Source organism: Oenanthe melanoleuca, chromosome 1A (genome assembly GCF_029582105.1).
Source record: "Oenanthe melanoleuca isolate GR-GAL-2019-014 chromosome 1A, OMel1.0, whole genome shotgun sequence".
In the NCBI taxonomy this organism is placed as follows: Eukaryota; Metazoa; Chordata; class Aves; order Passeriformes; family Muscicapidae; genus Oenanthe; species Oenanthe melanoleuca.
The window spans coordinates 7,662,123-7,683,805 of record NC_079334.1 but is presented as its reverse complement, the minus strand read 5'-3'; the positions used below and the strand labels follow the sequence as shown (position 1 = coordinate 7,683,805).

The 21,683-nt window shown below is 38.7% G+C and overlaps 1 protein-coding gene across 2 annotated transcripts in view; it reads left to right on the top strand.

Annotated features, from left to right (window-relative positions):
- The window catches only part of SCUBE1 (signal peptide, CUB domain and EGF like domain containing 1), a 184,377-nt gene that overhangs the window by 103,119 nt on the left and 59,575 nt on the right, over positions 1–21,683 (top strand). For both annotated transcript variants that reach the window (XM_056481851.1, XM_056481852.1), the window contains one exon: positions 14,207–14,323. In XM_056481851.1, coding sequence (XP_056337826.1) covers positions 14,207–14,323 — 117 coding nt within the window. The remainder of the gene's footprint in view (positions 1–14,206; positions 14,324–21,683) is intronic.

Here is a 21,683-nt window from a genome sequence, read left to right as displayed (position 1 = left end):
TGGTCTCCTTTGGTTTTTGGTTTGGCCTGATTTTTTTTTTTTTTTTTTTTTTTTTTTTAAACCTGACTTCATCTGTGTGGAAAGGTCACCAATTTTGTTAAGTTCTCATCTGTTGTACAACTTCATTCCTTGTTTTTAAACTTTTTTTTTTTTTCCTAATGCTGCAGCTTTAATGTTCAATTTTCTCTGCATAGAAAGAAGCTTTTGCCATTAACCTTACTTAGCTTATGCAAGCTACTTTTTACATGTGATTTGTGTGTTTGTGTGTATGTGTTGCTGTAGAATTCCTGAAAAATCTCCTGTTGCAGACCTGCCTATTGACTTAAAAGTGGATGATGCTGATGATGATAACAATATAAACCAATGTTCTATTACATTTGTGGTGTTAAATGAACAAGTGTATTTGCCTAATTTAAATTTCCTGCTCTTTTTATAGAAGTGTAAACATTATGACTGGAAATGCATTGATTTCCTTTGTACAGTTATTTTAGTAACCACTGAAAGATCTTTCCCTAGTGACTAGTGAGCTTCTGTACATTCTTCTTTCTGAGGCATGGCTTCTTTCTCTGTGTTGTTGGAGGCTGAGAGTGGAGGAGAGTAGGAAGTGCACTGAACAGTGAAGATAATTCTTCAGCTTCAGCTCTCAGTTAACCCATTGCACACCCTTGTGCTTGCCTCCTTCACTTTACATTTCTGGCTGTTACTGAGAAGGGCTTTTGGGAACAGAAAGGGTTGAGTGGCTGGGGCTCTGCCAGACTTTGCAAAGAGCACAGAGTAGCACTGGCTGCTGAATGATGCTTGGAGGTTTTCAGGTGGTTTATTTCTCTGTATTTTCCACTCTGATGCCCTACTCTCCCCATAAATTTATTTCCACTGGGTTTTGAACATAGTGACCATTGGTGAGATGTACCCAATGGACCCATTTAAAAGACAGGGCTTCAACACCACAGAAAAGATTCTGGCAGGACAAAATTCTGCTCTCTTCCCATGGTTAAAAACCACTGAGTCCTTTGCAGACTGTCCTGCTAGCCTTTGGAAAGCTCAGCTCTGCCTGTGAGCATCCATACCTGTCTGGAGTGACCTCCTCAAGGAGACCAGAGCATCACTTTGACTATTGAGTTGATTGGTGGCCTAATAGTTGCAGTAGGTGGAAATATTTTTAAAGTTTCCATATCATTTGTATCTTGTCATCCATGACAAAAAAATCCATTTACCCAGAGGCCAGCATACAGCCACTGTGTAGGAAATGGCATAGTGTTGACTCTGAGATGGTATTAGATGACAAGATTGAGGTCAAATCTCTTCCTTCATGTGAAAACCTGGGCACATGTTCCTTTATTTTTAGATTTTCCATGATTGTTAATTTCCAGTTGGTTTGCAGACCTAGCAAGTGGCCCATATAGTTTTATTTTTTTAATGATACACAATTTCAAATAATTTAACCTAACAAAAGCTTTGAGACAGCTCATCTTGCTTTATAAATGTGCTGTTAACACTTTTAGCTATAATTTCAGTAAGATCTATAGTCTCACAAGAAATCAGAAAAAGAAATGTGCCAGAAGGTCTCTAGACCACTGAAAAGTGCAACCCTCTGGGTCTCAATGGTGACTGCCCAGCCACAAATAGTATGTACAGTACTCTCCAGAGGTACTGAGCAACTTAGTGCACTGTGTTGATGCCTCACCTTCTGAAAAAAATAAATATCCAACCTGAAAATAAGCTCACACTGCTTCCAAGAGTCCAGGCAAATACCAGGTCTGCAAGTTCCAAGCTGAACATAGATGCTAGAAATAGGCTTAGGGAGATAGTCTAGAATCCAGTTTGCAAAATACACTGTTGAACTCTTCAGTATCTCCTGTATCAGCAGAGAGTTTCTGGACATGCTGTGTTTAAACCACTGATTCCTTAAAAAAACATTAACTAGAGAGGAAAATAAATTTAATTAGTAAGTGAGATCTGAGTGCGTGGCTTAATATTTATGGACTTTTCTACTTGTTTGTTTCTGTTGATTGCTGACACTCAGAATTATTTTTTAATGCAGTGTTACTCATTTCCAAAGTGTAGTGGCATTTCCATGAAATTCCATATTGTCTTCAGATGTTTTCTAAACATCTGTTTTAGGAAACACTGGAAGGCCCCTCAGGAAACTTTTTTCCCAGTTTTTCTAAATGGATTGTGATTTTTGACCCTCCTTGCAGGCAGTCTTGGGAGAGTAGGAAAAGTAGACAGCTTTATGTAATTTTAGTATTCTGATGAAAGATGCTTTCAGTTGCAAGTCCTGAGATGATAATTGCTAGTCCCCTGTCATTTGCTGCTTGCTATCAAAATTATTATGGTCTGTAGAACCCTTAATGCCAGCCAAGGCTCTGGATGAGCTTGGCAAGGTTGCTTTAGAGCAGTGTTGCTGTCAGACAGGGCTGCCTGTAGCAGACATTGTGCTCCAAGACTGGCCTCTCTGTGTCTCAGACTGGCTCTTACAGGAGCCTGTGTCTGAGTCATGCTGTAGTCCTGTGACTTGTGGCTAAATCTTAAACAGAGAAAATTAGATAAATACACAATTCTCCTTCCTGACAGATGCATTCTTATCTAGATCTTGTGAGGCAGATGAGAGACTGGTCTTCTGTGATGACCTACAAGAAACTTCCCTTTGGAGCTGTCCAAAGATGCCTAGGAGCTTTCATTCAATTTTTTTGTAATGTTTGAACATCAAAAAAGCTGAGGGCTTCCAGTTGTCACTTATTTCCCTGGATTCAGAGTCAAGGGAGGTGGCACTGAATGGCTGTTGTCTGGTCAGTGAAGGTCATACAGCTCCTTTCCCTCTTCCTCCCCTCCCCTTGGCCATTGCCATCATGGAGTGGAGGCAGTGCAGCCTTCATTCCTCCCCAGGAGGGCTCCTGGAGACTGAACTGGACCTTGAGCCATGAGCAATCCATGGATGAGGAAGGACATTGATCCTGCAGAAGTGCACAGCTCCAGCACCAGAGCTGTACCATTCTCCCTAAAGCACATTTACATTCCCGTTGTTGCAGGACACCTTGCACTTGCTACAAAGCAGAAGGGACAATCAATGTCTTCAGGTCTTCTTAAGCATCTGGTATGGTTCACCTGGCAGTTAGTTGAGCACAGCCTTCAGCTCTTAAAATTATGTTCAAATCTCTGTTTTGTATGATATAACAGAATTTTTTCTGAAAATATTTTCTGTATTTCTTAGGAGCATCACAGAGACCTTCTCCATTTTCCTTTACTTTTTTTTCCTTGGGAACACACTTGCCATGATTCTTTTTCTGTCCTAGCATCATAGCATGACTCTGCCCTACCTGGTTAGAGGAGTGGACTGGTGTATTTCACTTAATTTTCTGTCTGAATCCAGAATGAGTGTGAATAACAGTTCATCTGCCCTCCCTACCTGTATGAGAGCCATTCTAGTATGGGCCCACAACTTTAAAAGCACCAAATTTCCAGTTAACCCTACTAATGCATGTATCTTCAAAGTATTTTGTTCAGTGTCACATCTTCAGCAATGGAAGTTGCTCTTATTCATGTTTCCATATCTCTTTTTGCTTTTAGAGCCCTGGATAGAATTCATAAATCAAACAGCCCCATCACAGTCTACAACTGTAAAAATAAATTATCCAGCAGCCTAGCACTTTATCATTAAATAAATTGTAAGTAATTAAGCCTTATTCTTGTTGGCCACTGTCTTTCACTTGAAAAGGCTGCAAGATTTTTATAGAGTAAGTGTCTGTTGATATCCTGAAGCTTTCTTTTAAAAACCTTTTAGAAATCATCTTTTAGAACTTGATATTATAGGAATAGGAATAGGAATAGGAATAGGAATAGGAATAGGAATAGGAATAGGAATAGGAATAGGAATAGGAATAGGAATAGGAATAGGAATAGGAATAGGAATAGGAATAGGAATAGAATAGAATAGAATAGAATAGAATAGAATAGAATAGAATAGAATAGAATAGAATAGAATAGAATAGAATAGAATAGAATAGAATAGAATAGAATAGAATAGAATAGAATAGATGGCATCAGTTATGCCATCAGGCTCCCTCATTACCAACAAGTCAAGTGCTTACAAAGAGGTGACAAGCAGCTGGAAAATTCCTCTTTCAGGAACCAGAACTGTAGAACTGTCTGAAATTTGGATTCAAGGAGTCCTCCTCTCCCAGACAGAGATAATTCTTTGCTCTTTAGCTGCTCTTTACATCAACTCTTTAGGCAAGTAATTTTATGAAGTATTTTTTTCTATATTGTCTTTAAAAATGCAGTTACTTGCTACATTACTATCATCTGAGGTCTTATTAGACTGCAGGAACCTGTAAAGTGTTTTAGCAACACAACCATGATGCTTTGTGCAGGCTGTTTGTTAGATCCTGTTCTCTGGTCAGCTCTTCTTCAAGAGGCAGACCTGACTGTTCTCCCACTGTGTTTCATTTTCCTTCCTCTACTCTTCAGCAGTCAATGGATCAGGTTCATTTGGCTTGACATAAGGTGAATTCAGAACAACTGCCAACACTATGCATCTTCCTCACCTTCAATCCCTTTTCCATTTTTCCCTGAGATCACTCTTGGAAGAACTCACTTTGGCCATAAAATGTTTTTTCTCTGGCCCTAAAAGATAAAAAGTTGGTTCCTTCTTGTCACAGAAGAGGGGTTGTACAAAGTACAAAGTTTAGCAAAGAGCATTGGGACAATGAGCCCATCCTGAAGTTGAGGAATTGTAGTTATTTCCCTTGCATGCTTAAGGGAAGCAAAAAGGACACCATTGCTAGAGGTGTCTTCAGAAATCCAAACTGCACAGAAATTCACTCCTTCATGAGACATATTCAACTAATTTTGTCTCAGGGCAGCTGAGGATTTTGCCATTGGACACTGACTTCTTGGGTCATCAGTAAGGTTGTTTGCAACCCACCTCAAAGAGAGTGATGCAATTCTCTTCCCTGGAGGCTGGTTCCTAAGAACCCTCCAAAGGCATATATGTGTGTGTGTATATATATATATATATGCTGATCTTTGTTACTTCTCAATTTTACTTCTGCCTAGATTGCTTCTGTGGTGCCATTTGGAAACCAGCAAGGACCAGCTTTGGCTGACTGGGATATATTACACCTGTATTACATTTCATCCCTGGTTTCCTAGAGTTGTTCACAGGCAGGGCTGTGGTCTGGCTGTGTTTCTGGCACAAAACCAGGAAATAAGGCAGTATTTTCACTAGTTCTGTGTTTCCCCTCATTGTGGCAAGAATCATTTGACTTCTGCAGATGTCTCCTCTTCCATTACCTTATCAGTGGCTTTCCAGCTGTTTATAATGAGCACCCAGCTACCTGCCTGGAGAGGTGAATGTGCATTCCCTCTGCACAGCAACAACTAGAGATGTGAGCTATGGAAATTGCAATTTGGGCATTTCTGCCATGGATTAGTATATGAGAGGGAATATACTTCCTGCATGTTATGTGGGGCAGAATCATCTCTTCATTTGTCTCTGTATGCTGTAGAAATTGTACTTCCCCATCAGCTCAACTCCAAGGATCCCAAACATTGCAGTAAACAGCCAAAGCCAGTGCAGAATAATAGATAAAATAGATCACAAGTGCAAGTCCTGCTCTGGCCACTGTCATGATGTGCCAGTGTTCCTTTCTCTGTGTATTGTTCAGCTCTTTCATCCAGTCTTGTGCCTCCTGAAGGTACCTGGAAACATCAGCCCAAGTAACTGTGTTTATCCTGTCCTGGCCAAAACTGTTTATTTAGGTTTCATATCTTTAGCCCAGTAGCTACAATGGATTTTAATGAGATGCTCATATCATGTTAAATAAAAATCCCACAATTTGAACTTATGGCTGTGACTTACAGCATTTGTAGCAAAGGCAAGCATTTAAATATGTTACATCAAAAAAGGCAGAGATTTACAAATTTAGGGCTTGGGTTTACCCATTTGAACCAAAAGTGGTACTCAACATCATATGCCTTGAGTTTAATAGTCAACCATATGGCATCTTTTCTTAACCCCAGTTATCTAAGGATTAGGCTGCCCTATTCATCCTGAACATCAAGCATGCTTTGACTTGTCTGGAGCACCTGATAAAAAAAAAACACCTTCCTATTTTTCTAGTGAGCCTCTTTTTACTTCCACCTCTCTGTATGACACACAGAACTCTCTTTGAATTGCTGTTTTCTCTTCAGTAGAGGCATCCAGCTTTTTCTTGATTACAGGAAAATAGAATGCACAAAGTTAACTGCAATTACCATAATTAAATTTATTATCTCCTGCCATGTTTAAAATGACAGCACATCAATATGGAAATTTGTCTTCTATAGTCTTTCAGCATCCAAAATCTCTCTGCTGGTGACTCAGTGTGAAGAACTTATTCAAAATCAAACATCTATCTTGAAATACTGTATAAACCACACAGTGACAGTGTAGATCATATGGAAATCCACCACTTGCTGGATTTCAGGACTCTGTGGTAGCTTCTTTGCAGATAAGGAAAAGGAGCCACACATTCTTAACCTAAAAGAATCTTGTCATCTGATGAGAGTTTTGTGTCAAAAGCCTTTTTTCTTGAAAGTGGGTTTATGGGGAGGCTCTGGTTTTCACAGTGCTTTTGCCTGCAATGATCTTCAGAAATAGGGAGATAGAATGTACATAGACAGAACATACTTGTTAGAATATTCATTTGAAATATTCTAAAGACCCTTTCACAGCACATTGCTGTCCCTGTTCAAGGAAGATGTTATTCTGTAAAGTCATACTAAATCATGATTGCCTCATGTAAATGTTCCACCCTTGGGGCCATTACTGGTAATCAGTAGCCTGATAAGGATTAGGGATTTTTTAGTTCCAGTAGACATAAAATCATAGAAAATGTGACCTGGGTTTCTAACATGCAATTTAATGCCTGTTCTACTAAACACTGGAGTAAAGAGTGTACGAGATCTGATTTGCCATCAGAAAATTTCCAAAAGTCTTCCGTTGTTTCATTCCAACTTGAATTAAAAACTGATTTTGCAGACTTTATTTTTGTCTTCCTTCAAAACAGAATGAGGGTGATGCTAGTCCCAGGTTTCTGTCTCAAAGAGCAGGATGATGGACAAGCTGGTGTTTGTTTTCAAGTGCCCTTTCAAAGCAGTTAACTTCTATCACAGTTGCAGCCTACCAAGGGTCACTGAGCCAAGAGCACCTTTGCAGTGTGTACTTCAGTACCTGGCTTTGTTGTACTGCCTCCTAGGACTCTTTCCAATTACTTTAAATGTGTCCTCATTTTTCTGAATGGCTCCTACCCAACTTAGAAATGCTCACTGTCAGAAAACCAAGTGTGTGGCTCTGTATGCATCATAATCCTTTTGTGCTTTAATCAATAAAGAATTGCAAACGTTTCATGAGCAGGCATATTGCTAGGAGTATAATTCAGTTACTGACTGTGAATTTAGCTCCTTCTGTCAGTTCTACTTTGCTGTATGAAATCATAGCAAACAGGGGGAAGGAGTTCCTGAGGTCATTCATGCATTCTCTGTCTCCCACGGGCAGATCTTTTCATCTTGAGTTACCGTCACTTTTATTCACTGAGTTTGTGAATGGTGTGTTATTTCCTGTAAAAATCCCTTTTCTTCATTCCTTTGCTGATGATAAAGACTATGACCTTATCCAGAATTCCTGGCAATACCTTCCATTGTTTTGCTTTCCCTTTTTAAAGGAAAGGATTTCTCCAAGGTCAGGAGACAATGCTCCTTTGCAATGTTCAGAGAATTTCAGTTTTTCTTAAATGTAGCTTCTCTATCTAGAGAGAGCACCACAGCTACAAGTGTTAATTTTAAGAACCAGGCTGGACTCATAGAATGCTTATAAAACACCTGATCCAATCTATCAAGCAACATTCCCTAAATATTTAGTGTTCCCTGAAGAGGAATCGAGTTTTTCTGAACTGAGAGCTGTGGAATTCATGATTCAGTGTAAGATTCACCTAGTTGTTTCTTCACACATTCCCTATGTGGCAGGGCAGAATCCTCATCCTATTTTCATGCAAATAAAATTCTACCAATCATGAAATTGCAAGGAAATGAGGAGACAAGCATAACGAAGTGAAGAATTCCACATCCTGCAAGTTACCCTTTCTGCCTTACCTTTTTCATTCCCTGAATATGAAGCTCTTTCAGTTTCTCCTTCATCTGTTCACAGCTATTTGTTTCTTTCATTATACTCTTGTGAATGCTCTTTCTCCATCCTTTCAGCATCACAGAGCATAATTTGCATGAGAATAGAATAGTTCTCCCTTAACTGAAAATTGAAATATTTTGTGTGTTCAGTTTCTTGTTGTGCTTGTTGGGACCTTTGGGTCTCTCCCTGTACCCTGATCTCCTGACACACAGCACATGTACCTCATGTACTGCTGCTTTTAGTAAAATTCTTTTTATGGATGGCAACAGCAGTCTTATCATCTGTTCTCTGTCTCATGGCTTTCTTACTCATGCTGCATATTCCCTCTTATGTAAAGGCAAGCTCTCATTTTATAATCCACAGAATTGTATTTTTTAATGGCTTTTCCTGAGTTAAGTTTGAATCTCTTCCAAGTTTCAGGCATTTCAGAATTTATGCATTTTTGATCAGAATTTGCAGGGGATCTTCAGTGTGGTTTTTTTATTCAGTTAGGAATTGTTCTTAGGATGGTCATGCACTTCACCTACCACTAGTGGTTAAAATTATTTCTGGATTCTCTAGATAAAAGTTAGGAGGAAGAGAAAGAGCCCCAAGTCCAAAACCACAGTGTGTCTGGAATTCAGACAAAGTGCTTTTCAGGAGTGAGAGGAGGGGAGGTGCAAATTAAGGACTAATTTGACTCCAGACACTCTGTATATTAAACTAAATTAATTCAACATTCTTCAAGGGGAGGGACCTGGTACCACTCAGCTGAGCAGGATCTTGCCCTCTCATAGAACTGCTCTGGTACCTCCCCATCATCACTTTTTCAAAACTGCAGCATAGCTGGCACAATGGAGTTGGTCCTTTTGAGTGCCCCAAAACACTACAGTGATGGAAGGAATCATAACAGACAATGGCAACAAATGGTTTCAGGTTAGACCTTCTCAAAATTCTCAAAACCAGGTATTTGGTATCTTTAACAGATGTCTTTAATCTTTTCTCAGTTTTTTGAAGTTGGTGTTTCAGTGAATTAAATACAGAGAAATAAACTCATTTTTAGGATAGGTAAACAGGTTATCTCTTGATTCAGAGACAGTAGCAGTTTACAGCAGCTTTAGTGACAGCACATCTGCTGAGGAGCAGATATTGGGAGTACTTTACCCTTTTTGCCACTCCAGTTGCCAGGAATTATTACTACAGAGGCACCTTTTTAGCAAAACCAATGGTCTAATTAATCCATATACCTCCTTGTTGCACTGGCTGAAACTGAGTGCACTAAAGCTGCCATCCTGCTTGCACCATTTAGCTTTAGTTGCATGAAGATTGCCTTGTTCATGTGTCTGACCCCCGAATTTAAGACAGTTATTCTGAGCATGAGATGCCATGTTCAGCTCTTGTGCAAAATTCAGACCAGGTGTAGAAATAGATACAATTTCCATCTGAGTACAGTTACTCATAACTTTGCTTGGACTATGATTTATTTGATAGGGCATGATTGATTCACTAAATTTTGAGCTCCAGGCTACTCCATCAAGAATTGCTTTTGCCTAGCATAAATGTTGACTTAGAATAAGCTCAAAATATAGTGGCACAGAGTTTTGAGAGCAAAGCCCAGTCATCCTGTTTCTGCTGACCCCAATGAGCTTTAGTCCTCTGCAGATGAACTCCAAATAAAGTTTGAATTGCTAGTTTTCTTTAACTTGCCCTCTGGTTAGTGTTATCATTCGGGCAATCATAGGAACTAGGTAGTGGGAAAAAGCATTTTTCCACTTTCAAGTCTTCCTTTCAGCTGTACTTACTGCTTATCATGTCAACCTAAACAGTTTATAGAAATCTGGCAAACTTAGAGGATACTCCTTGTTTTGGAGGACTTTATTGGTGTTTACTTGTCCAGTTTTAATACCTGTCCTCTTGATTTACCACAGATTATGGAGAATGACCTAGTAAAGACATAAACTACTGCATGATCTCAGATGCATCCCTGCTAGTCTCAAGGACCTGTGTAATTTTGTTCTGCTTTGCACCTTATCTCAGTTCCTGTAAAACTGGTTTGGATCTAGTCCAGATTGAATTAACAATGAATAATAAAGATTCCAAGATTTGCCTGATTTTGACCAATACCCTTAAAATCATGTCATGTTCTTTTGTTCATGAGATAAATTGAAGTCACGAAAATTGGCTTTATAAAATAATTATCTGCTTATAAAATCCTCAAACAGATTTTTATTAGAAGCTTATATTTTAAATGGTTGTATTTACTTGTTTCATAGAAGAAGCTAAAAATCAAACTTTCAGAAATATTTTCAGACTTTGAGATGTGATTGGAGTTTCAGGCATTTAATAGAATTCAAAGCCAAATAAATCCTGTCTAGTATGACTCTTCTTCTTAAGAAAGTGACCTGTTGCCACCTGGTAGAGATTCTGCTTTAGCTCAAAAGCTTCAGAGGTAGAACCTGAAGAGCTGCTTTTTTACTGCCAAACCATTGCAGGTGGAGTAACTTCACCTGGTAATTAATTCAGTGTTCCTGATCCAGTGCTGAAGGACTAAGAGCTGGAGCTTGTGCTTTTTAATTGGATATTTTGATATCCAGAAGGAGTGCATATCACATAGTGCAGTGGGCTAATGTTGAAGCAAGAGTTCCTATGCATTAAAGCATAGCATTTTTATAATGATTTTTAGTTATTTCTTGTCTGTGGATCCATTAAACAGATACACAAGAGATTGTTCCAGAATTAGGAGCTTACACTGGAAAAATATAATGTAATATCTCCCAGACTGCCTTATATAAATAGATGCCCTTTTCTTTAGTCAGTTTCTGCTTGAATTCTCTGGTAGGAATTCAGAAGGGATGTAGATGGGGCTGCAAGCATCACTTTAAATTAACAGTAAGGTCTAATTGTTTCAGATTAGCTTTGTAATAATTCAGAAGGAATCTAAATGTCAGCAACATGACACTGCTTTAGTTGTGTCTTTCAGTTCTTTTTTCTGCTACCTTGTCAGAACAGAACACAATGAAACAAAAAGTTTGAAATAAAAAAAAAAAACCAAGAAAAAAGGCTAAAATGTTGAGGTTGTCTTTCACAGAGAAAAAAAAAGCAAAAATTATCTGTAGGATCACTATCACCATGAAGACTTGATCCAGTTTTTAACATCTGTTCTTTCCCTTCCATAGCTTCTTCAGTGTGATAGGATGGAAATAAGTAATTTGCTTCTGCTCTTGGCTTGACACCTAAAATTCATATTTGTGTTTCAAATATATGCTGAGGTTTGGTCGTGGTGAGGGGATGGAGTTGGTGTCACCCCTCTCCGAAGCACAGGTGGTTTCTGAGCACTCAGTTTGTGCTGTGTGTAGGTCTCAGCTCCTCCCTTTGATGTAGCCTCTTTCCCACATTCTGCTATTCATGTTTGCTTTCTTTTACCAATGTTTTCTCACGACCTTGAGCTAAAGGAATTTCATCAGCGCATCTCTCCAATTATCCAAAGTGTGAGAGGTACTGCCACATGTCCTCTTGCTCACTTAGATCTTCATTCTGTTAAGAGTTCATCATGTATGAAAGTCAGAGTTGCTAGGAAGGTTGCAGGGTATTTATCCTTCTTGGTTTGTTTTACTAAATCTGTGTGAAAATAAGAAAAGCTGGCTTGATTCCTTCTATTTATACGTAGAAATAACTCTTGTTCATTGAATGACCCTTACCCTATAGATCCAGTCATCCATGCCATGGGAAAAAAAAATTGTTGTGCCTATTCATTTTCACTGGATGTCATCCAGAAAGCAGAAATATTGCTGCTTATGTTCATCTTGTGTTGAGGCACTGCAATAAAGGAGTCTTCATATGCCAGAGTTAATCTGCAAACAGAAGATTTACTGCTCTTTGCAGTGCCATTCCAAACGTGACCTTCAGCTTTTTCCTGAGTTTTAACCTTAACTCTTTACTCCTGGCCAATCTTCCTGCCCTTAAACTGTGCCCAAGTTAAAAATTTTAAATTACCTGAAAAGTTATTCCTGCCCTGACATGTAAAATTCTTATTTGATGTGTTGGTCCATATCAACATACACATTCACATACAAATGGGAATGGCAGCATGTCATTTGTAGAACTCTTCAACCAGGAGTTTCAGCTTGTAAGTCTATAAAATAGTATTTCCCAGAGCAGTAGATGAAAATGAGAACTATATTGTTTAAACAGTTAGGTTCAGGTCCTGCAAGGTGAGCAAGAACTGCCTGAAAATCAGGAGCTGCAGACTCAGCTCCATTTTCAGAGAGCCTTTCCAGAAAACAAGTCAATCCATTTGTTAGCTATGCTTCCTGGCAGTTATATGCAAATCCATTTCTATACTGGTAGCTCTTTCTACACCATGTTATTACATAGCAAAATAAATAAAAATTTAAAGTCTGTCTGGAGGACCATGTGTGAATGTATATGGGCTCAGAGATGTGCCCCATGCTGTTAATGCATGTGTGCCCCAAATCTGTGTTGCAGTCTGTTCTTAAGTGCCAGGAGCTTTTTCACAACTGATGGAGAGGCCAGTGTAAAAGAAAAATAAAAACAGTTATACTTTTCTTTTTTTTTTTTTTAAAGCATTGAATTCCCTCCAAATGGCCAGTCTAAGTTCACCTTCAGGGCAAAGCACAGGCTACTTTAAAATAAAAATCTTTTAGTGCTAGTCAATAGAAAAATAAAGCCTGTTCTGTTCTGTGTAAATAATTTTTGATCAATGTACTGTTCTAAGGCAATTCCCAATTAGCATATCCTATAGCTGATTGTCAGACCCTGTCCACAGGGTACAATTGTGACACAGGCTGTGAATATTCAGCAATAGGAGTCTGTAAATCTGAGTAAGTAATGACAAAGCCTCTTTAGGGAAAGAGGTGAGCTGAGTAGAATAATGGCAATCTTGGGGGGCACTGGGGTATTTTAATTTAATCAAATCCAGAGCAACTGAAAAAGATACTATTAAAAGGACTTATTCTCTGAACTAAATACTTCTCAGAAAAATGTACAGTTCAAACTGACGTGCTAAATTGGCATCCTTACATCCACTCCATTCTGTGGATCAAAGCAAAGTTAATCATTTCCCTTGCCTTTTATCTCCTTTCTGGATGTGTTTGTGAGTGTGTGTGCATATGCATGTGTATGGTGTGTGCATGTGCATACATGAGTAACACAAAACAATGGCAGCGAGGGAGGGGTTCTTGCTTTTTCTGTAATGAAGTTGGAGATTTTGTTTTTTTATTTTTTTTAATCTAGTGGTACCTAATAGTCACTGCCCACTGTAGTAAAAAGCTCAGAAGTATTGCAACTTTCTCTTGCCTGTGTTTGCCCAGCCACCCTTCTACATACTACAAGCACTGGGAAATTTCAATGACACAGCTTGGAATGGGTTCAGTGACCTCAATTATGCCCTCCCACCCACTCCAAACTCCTTTCAATTTGCAAAAAGCTTTAAGTGGACAAAACCCAGATGCCTTTTGCTTGTAGTTCAGTAAGAACAGATTGGGCATGTAGATTCTTGTCAAAGTGATATATGTAGTTCATTTTCCATTAACTCTTTCTTAACTAAGGGTTTTAAATTCTCAGTTCCAAGTCTAGCACTCTGCTTTGCTTCCTACTGTTTTTAAAGTTCATTGTGCCTAAGACATCATTTAAAAGTGAACCTTGAAATACCTCAGCTAGACATTGACTGATACAAAACAGAATGTTTGGTTCTTCTTTCAAAGGCAATCACTGTTTTTTTTATCCTTTTTAAACTTGTTTCATATGTAATAACCCATCCTATTGTCTAAGAGAGTTGAAAAACACTAACTAGACACACTAAGTCTCCAGTTTGGGAGGGAAAAGAAACCATGACTTGTGGAAATGATTTACCAGTCAAAACCAGTACATGGACATTGATGACCTTGAGCTTCAGTTGGCTTGCTTAAAACTTAACAAAAACTTACCATTGCTTTTAATACATGGTGATATTGCCCCTCAGAGGCAGAGCTCTTCCCCTCCCCCAGAGCATTTCATTCCACTGCCTTTCTCCCTCTCTCTCCCTGTGTGTCTTTCATTCTGCAGAAACATGTGCTGTCAATAACGGAGGCTGTGATCGGACTTGCAAGGACACCGCGACAGGGGTTCGCTGCAGTTGCCCAGTTGGATTTACCCTGCAGCCTGATGGGAAAACGTGCAAAGGTCAGCCTGTGTTTGCTTTGCAATGCATCATTTGCTTTCAGCAGGTCCACTACAAGATGTAAATGTTCAGTTATTTCATCAATACTTATTGAGTCGAGGCCATGCTGGTGTAGTGGTTGCAATTACGTTCATTAGTTTTCTCCTTCCCTAATTTTTACGTATTTACCTGGTTCAGTTGTTTTTTTATTTATTAGAGGGGTTTTATTACTGCAAAGAAATGAGATGCAGAGGTCAAACTGTTTCAAGCTGAGCAGAGATTTAGGGGAACAACTCAGGGCTGCAAAAGCCTTTAGTTTCAAAGGGTATTCTGATACCTTTGTAAAACCTCAATCATCTAATGGTGCCTGCATTTATCTATTCAGAAAGTGAGTTACAATTATCAAGCAATGCTTTGTTACCTGTGGATAATCAACTGCTTATTATTAAGCTAATTAATTATTATTATTAAGTGAAGCCAGGTATTGCTCAGAAAAAAAACCCCAGACACTTGCTCATTTCTGCACCTTCAAAAGATAAATAGCCAGCTACAAAGAAAAACCAGAATAACATTTACAAATTCAGGAATCTGAAACCACACAGCTGATGCTCAGGTTTTACTGCTCCAAAGGCAGCATGGGAACCTTGCTGTTCTGTCTTTCATGTGTGTGTTAAAGCTGAGGTCAGGGGAAAAGGGGGCAGAAAAGAGCATCTGATGGCACTGTCAGCACAGGGACAGCTCTCAAATGTCCCTACACAGTCACACTTCGATGGCACATGAGGAGATTTGGGAACATATTGGTAGGACCAGGCCACCCACCAACCATTTTTCCATTTTCCCACTTTCCTGTGTATTCCTTTTGAGCTTCTTTGCAAAAGACTTGGAGATGGAGATCCAGGAGGACATGGCATAAATTCTTGTCACAGAGAATATTTTTCATCACTCAGTGACTTAGCTTAAGTTGACCTAACTTGCTAAGAAATTACTGTGACTTTTTTTCCTTCAAATTAACCAGAAATGTCAGAATATCTTCAGTCTAAGGCTTGATGTTACTTAAAATAGTAAAACCCACAAAAATAAACAGAAAATGTGTGGTTTCCTCTTGCTCCAGGCTGAAAAATCCCAGTGCTTGGGCATGATCCTGTTAGTATTTATAGAAATAACAGTCCATTTGCCTGTTTATTTGAAAATAAAACATTTAAGCTGCCATTGCACACAATGTTAATAGTTAAGGGTGAGCACACATCAAAACTCAGTCATCTTAGTTCAAGCCACATAAAAATAAATCTTCATTTTTACCAGCAGACTAGCTAAGCCATAGCAGAACAGTAACAGTGATTCCACCAAGTGCTTAAAAAGGAGGCATTTTAATAATGTAACATACACCTAGGCTTGATCATAACGTTTATTATTGAAACTCTGTCATGAAAAAAAGAGTCATTCTAAATTTAGACATTTGGCCAGAGAACTAACATGAAACAATATTTATATAATAATCAAGACTGTAATTATTCCCACAGACAAAATGAAATATTCTACTGATCCTCAAACCAAATACCTTAGCTCTAAGCTCTTTCACATTTTGCTTTTTCCCCTTTTTTATGAGTAGAAAACAGTAGAAACAGAATCTGTATTTTTATGATGCTTCTGATTCTTTGTTACTTTATTAAAATAAGCAGCAACTGAAAATTAACACAGATGGTTTAATAAAGTAACAAGCCATTTCTTTTTAACCTTTATTGACATTTTAGGAGCTACTCTTTATCATAAACTGGTAAAATATACATTTTGAATTTGATTTAATTAATAAAATTTATCTTGTGTATTGCACTGTGAGATTTCTGGGCTAGATCCTGCTCTCCTGAAGCTGTATTTCCATTTAAACCTGTGCACAAAGGACCCTGCACTTAAACTGACCAGTGAAGTTTCTTGCACAGCTTTTTGCAGGCAGCCCTTAGTCAAAGGGGATGCTCTGTAGGATTTGCATCTCCTAAAGGCAAAACTTTTTGGTCGAGTGACACTGATGTCCTCTTGGCTGATAGGTAAAGCCTGGAAAAAACCAGGCAGGAGAAAGTCAGTGTGTGCATATTCCTTCCTCTGCATTCTCTAGAAAAGAAAAGAGGAGAGTGATCAGTACAAGTTTTCTCCCTGTATTTTTTTTCCTCTTTACTCTCCTTGATTGGACTGGCCCCCAGTTCTCATATATCCATTTCCCTGTTTCCAGCTGTAATTTTACATCTGTGTGGCAAGAGCAGGGGATTATCTCTTGGATGCCCTTTAAAGCATCCTCAGGGATCATGGAGCTGTCACATCCTGTCTTTCTTGGGCACAGTTTTCAAGCCCATGGAGTGTCACAGCATGTCCAAGTGAGGTTTCTCATAGAACATCATTTTAAGGGAGGTTATGTTTCTAAATATAGAAGAAAGATATGCCATTGTGTGTTAAGGGAAAGGGGAGATGTAGGGCATGTGAGAAATGCTGAGAGGAACAGGAAGGAGAATTAATATATTAACTGAAAAGTGCAATTGTGGGTTGAGAAAAATGATTAATGTGTTTAGGTTTAATTTAGCAAATAATGGTGACCAAAAATAATGTTTTTATTGGAAAGTCTGTGATATTTTTTTTTAGTCCATTTTGGCGTCTTCCTCTCTAAGCCATTCTACATAGTGCAGCTACTGCATGAAATTATGTAGATGCTTAGATTCAAGAGGCTTAAATAAGACTCAAAGAAACATCTGAACTTTTGGGTATTGCAAAGTGGATGTAGGGTAATTTATTAATGTGTAATTCTAGCTCACTTGTAGGTGATTTCCTCAATAATGTGCTTTTGCTATACTGGTAATTCATAGAAATCTGCTGACATTACTTCCTTATTTTTTAACCAGAGAATGAGTTAGGTTTTTTTAAAATTTCATTAAATAGAAATACCATTTTTCTAAATAAAAAAAAATTCTCAATGATTCTGTTCAACAATCAGGACTCTAGGCAATTTTAGGCATTGTGTAGACATGTCATGGGAAAAAAAGTTTACTGTCCAAAATATCCACAGGTTTTTGTTTAGTAGTTGGGAATTACATTAATTGTTTAGTATAGAAAAAAGGCAAATATAAAAAGGAAAGACAAGTTCTTAAAAGAGTATGTGCAGATATGCTTGACTGCCAGAATATGGCTTTGCTTTCTGGAAACTGGAAAAACCTTCTCATCTCTGATTTAAAATCTCTGATTTCTCTGTTACATACATTACTTACCTGGTCTTGCAGTGAAATAAGAGCAAAAGGATTGTCTGTAGTCTAGTTAGAATGATCTTCAGATGTATTAATGGTGCTGGATAAAAGTTCATTAACCTTTTGCTGTCTTCTAAAAGTCACTCTTGAACTCAAGTCTTCCTTCAGTTGGCTTGGCACACAATGGAGAATGCTCCTTTATTCCCTTCAGCTTTCCTGTCAACTTGGCTCTTAATAAGCCAAACCATGGAGGTTTTTGACAGCTAAGAGAAGAGATATTCCAGGCAGAAAGAGTTTCATATTCTCCCTCTAATTAATGCTATTTAATTTCTGCTGCCATTGTAACTGGGTGATGCCAGCTTGATGCTCAGCTCATTGGATGCTGTCAATTATTGTGCTACACATGAGGAAGCAGTGTAGGTCACTTCCTTGAATGCCTACCAGGTTATCCCACAGAATCCAACCAACTCAGAAAGGGAGACTGAAGATTAAAAGTTGCAGAGGCCTGGGATGCATATTGCCCATTGCCTCCTACCCACTTTTTAATGTCCTCTGTGTTGTGTATATCAGAGTTCTGTGGTCCTCAGCTGCCTTGTTTGTTGGTTTTTGTGCCTTTTTCCTGCTGAGTGACCTTTTCATGGATCCAGCTCCATTCTGCCCTCAGTTAGAAGATTCATCAGCTCAGCAATTTAACTACACTGAATACAGCTCAGGTAACAGATAATGCAGGAGGCTTGTAGGGTTCAAGAGGAGTGAAGTCAGACTAGATTAGACTTAGCAAACATTTCTGAAGATTGTTGGAATCCATCTGCCAAACTGGATCAAAAAATAAAGAGCTCACCTTCCCGAGGGCAGCTACAGGAGATGAGCTGAGCCAGGGAGAATTCTTCTCTCAGGGCTTAAAGGAGAGAAGGACTGAGAAAGATGGCAGAAGATGATGTCTGAGAGAGACAGGGACTTTCCTTTGTGGCTTCTCCAAAAAGTGAATTAGAGCAGGAGGAAGGGCCACAAGCTTCTAGCATGGTGTAAAATGTATGACCACATGTATGGTATAGATGCCCTGGGATTTAACAAAATGTGCCCCAGGCACTCTTGTGCCAAAATAAAGCAACTTCCCAGCACTCTGCACTAGACATAGAGGAGCTGCAGCCCTTGCTGAGCTCCTAGAGTCAAATGGCACAGCAAATGAAACTTTGAAGCAGGACAAACTGGATTTCTAAGGGACATTGAGCAAAAGCAGCATCTCAACTATGACTTTTCCATGAATATCCATAAAGTGCTACCTCACTTTGCAATGTAATAGCAAGATGTGGATTATTTTGTTCAGCTGCTGTTTTGCATCATTTCACCCATCATTTGATTTGCATCTTGTGATCCACCCTTAATGGGAAGGAGCCTGACAACAGGATTTTGGGATAGTCAGCTGGGCAGGAATGTCAGGGGGTTTAGTAGCAATGTGATATTACAGGTTCATAGTGTGCTGTGGCTGAAGGATCAATTCCTTGCAGGAATAGGTCTGTGCCAAGCCCAGGGGATCCCACAGTTCTGTGTTTAGGAGGCAGAAAGTTTCCTTGCCATCCCCACCTGGAGCTGGAGCATTTTCCTGGCCCCTCTCAGTGCTCTGGCATATTTGACCAGAGCAGTGTTACACTGGGGTTATGTGCCTGCATGGCAAACATTTCTCCTTCCTGCTGTCTCATTGTCATGGTGACCCAGCAATGGGGTGGGCTCTGCTCTTCCTCCAAGGCCCCCATCCTTCAGCATTCAGACCTAGCAAAGAAATGTGGCACTTAGAGCTCAAATACTTGCAGTGGGAGTATCAGGAATGCCTGAGTGGTGAATGATCTGTCCAGTAACTCAGCTCTGAAATTTCCTTTATCATTAAGCAATCTAGAAAAAAAAAAAAAAAAAAAAAAAAAAAGCAAGAGCATAGACACTAATAAAAAAATTCAGTCAAAGAACTGCATTGAAATTTATCTGAAATAAAAGGGAAATTTAGCATTGGCTGTGCTAGCTTGATATAGTAGTTATGTTTTTTTATCTTGCTTAATTGCAGCCTGTTACAGCTGGAAAATGTGTTTTAAATCAGTTTTGGGTACACAAAAAATGAAACCCTGAAAGTGAATTAAATTTTGAAAATGGAATTGCTTCAGTGAGAAAAGAGTTTTTTAGAGAATGAGTTTCAATGAAACAAAGTATGTCATGTTTTGTTAAATATGAACTGAAAGGTTTCATTAAATTAATGCTTGACATCAGTTTGGTATAAGATTATGACTCAGATGCTGAAGGCTTTCCTCTCTTTTCATTCAGAACACACTAACACTGGTTGAAAAGCTCTCAGTGAACACTTTAGTTGGCCAATTTGGCTTCATTTCCTGGCTGCAGAGTATCTGTGAGCAGTTATGATTTCCTCCATACTTCCATTAATCGAAATTACTTAAAATTTGTTTTAGCTTTTTTTGCTCTAAATTGAATTAAATAGACTTAGCACTTAGAATTGCATCTTGTCAGTCTCAATCAATTCATATGAAACTGAAAATGTTTCCTCTTTTCTTTAAAAGAGAGCACAGGTTATTTTTGTTGTTTATTATTAGTCATATATAGGTGTTAATCTCATACATCCACTATTAGCTTGCCTGAATTATGATTATACCTTTATTTCACTGTGATTAATTAGGTAAATTTCAGAGTGGTATGGGTTTTTTTCATTTGTTGCCTAAATACAATGTTTTTGCTGTCAGAGTACCTTTAATAAATTCAGGTTTTGTTTGATCAATTTGACCTTTTTTTTACATGTAAGTAAAAATTAAACAATAAAATATAACCCAGTGCAAGAAAATCTCTAAAATGTATGCATCAGTTAAATATACACTAAGGCAGATAAAACTTTGATGGCTTATATGACCACATTTCTCACAATGAGAAATTGTCATTCTCTGTCAATGCCTTTGGAGTCAGGACTGTAAGTTTGGAACAGACCTTCTGAACTAGATGGATCTGACCTGAGAGAAAAATACAAGTCCCAAATGATTTCATGTGAATGAGCTTTTTTTGTCCTTAGTTGTAAAGTGATCTCATTGAGAGTAGGTTCATCATTCACATACACCAGCAACTTAAATGGAAAATAATTTAAGTTATCTCCTGATATTTTAGAGGCAAATCTGTTCACAGCTATTCCTATAGATTACTCCTGCTTTGGTTGCTCAGCTTCTTTCTGTGCCCTGCCATGAGCAGTGTGTGCAATACCTGTGATGCTCCATGCAGTGAAAGGAGTGTCAGTGGCCTTAGAGCAGGTCCTGGGCTTACAGAGAGAGCTTTTCCCAACTCACCTTTCTCTAGCAACATGAATTTTTTCTTCAACACTTGTGAAGAGGTCAGTTCAGCTCCCTCCACATAGACACATACTGTTATTGAGGAATGTAAGCATTATGAGCCATTAAAAAAAAAAAACAAAAACCAGGAAAAACATGCATGCAAATGTTGTGAGAGTATAAACTCAAATGAAAGAAGCTGCTGACAGTCATCACCTCCTCTGCAGGCAGAGTGCTGTGGTACCAGCAAATGTCAGCATAAATGTCAGCTTCAAAATTACAAGCAGCAGTGGGTTTTTGAAGATGATGTCTGGCAAAGCCAGAAAGGGCAGAGACCTGCTTGTCTTATTCTCCTTTTCTTCTGATTACATTTTCCTTGATCATTGCACCATGGCCATCTGCTTACATTTCTTATCTTTGAGAGAATTTAGGTGGTTAATGGAGTGATTGTACTTTTACATTCAATTCTGGTTCATAATGTCAGTGCTTCATGCCAGAGAAATGTGGTGTATAGCACATTAAATTTTGTAGCATTCTGCTGAAATACTGCCTTGGATTCATAGTTTGGAAAGGAGAATATGGGAAATGGTCCCTTAGCCTTATCTTACTAGTGGTACAGTGGCAGGGAGAGATGGCAGCTTTTCCTTTAAGCTGATGAGCAGCATCTCTTTGCTTGCTGCACATAAATGAAGGTGTCTGGGCTGGATTACTCTGGGATATCCCAGAGATGAAGTGTGCATGTTACTGAGAGTCTGTCAAAAGTACCTAGGGAAAAGACAGGATTGCTCTCAACCTACTTTAACTTACTCTGCTGGAAAAAAAATGCCCAACTTTGCAAGTAGAATGAG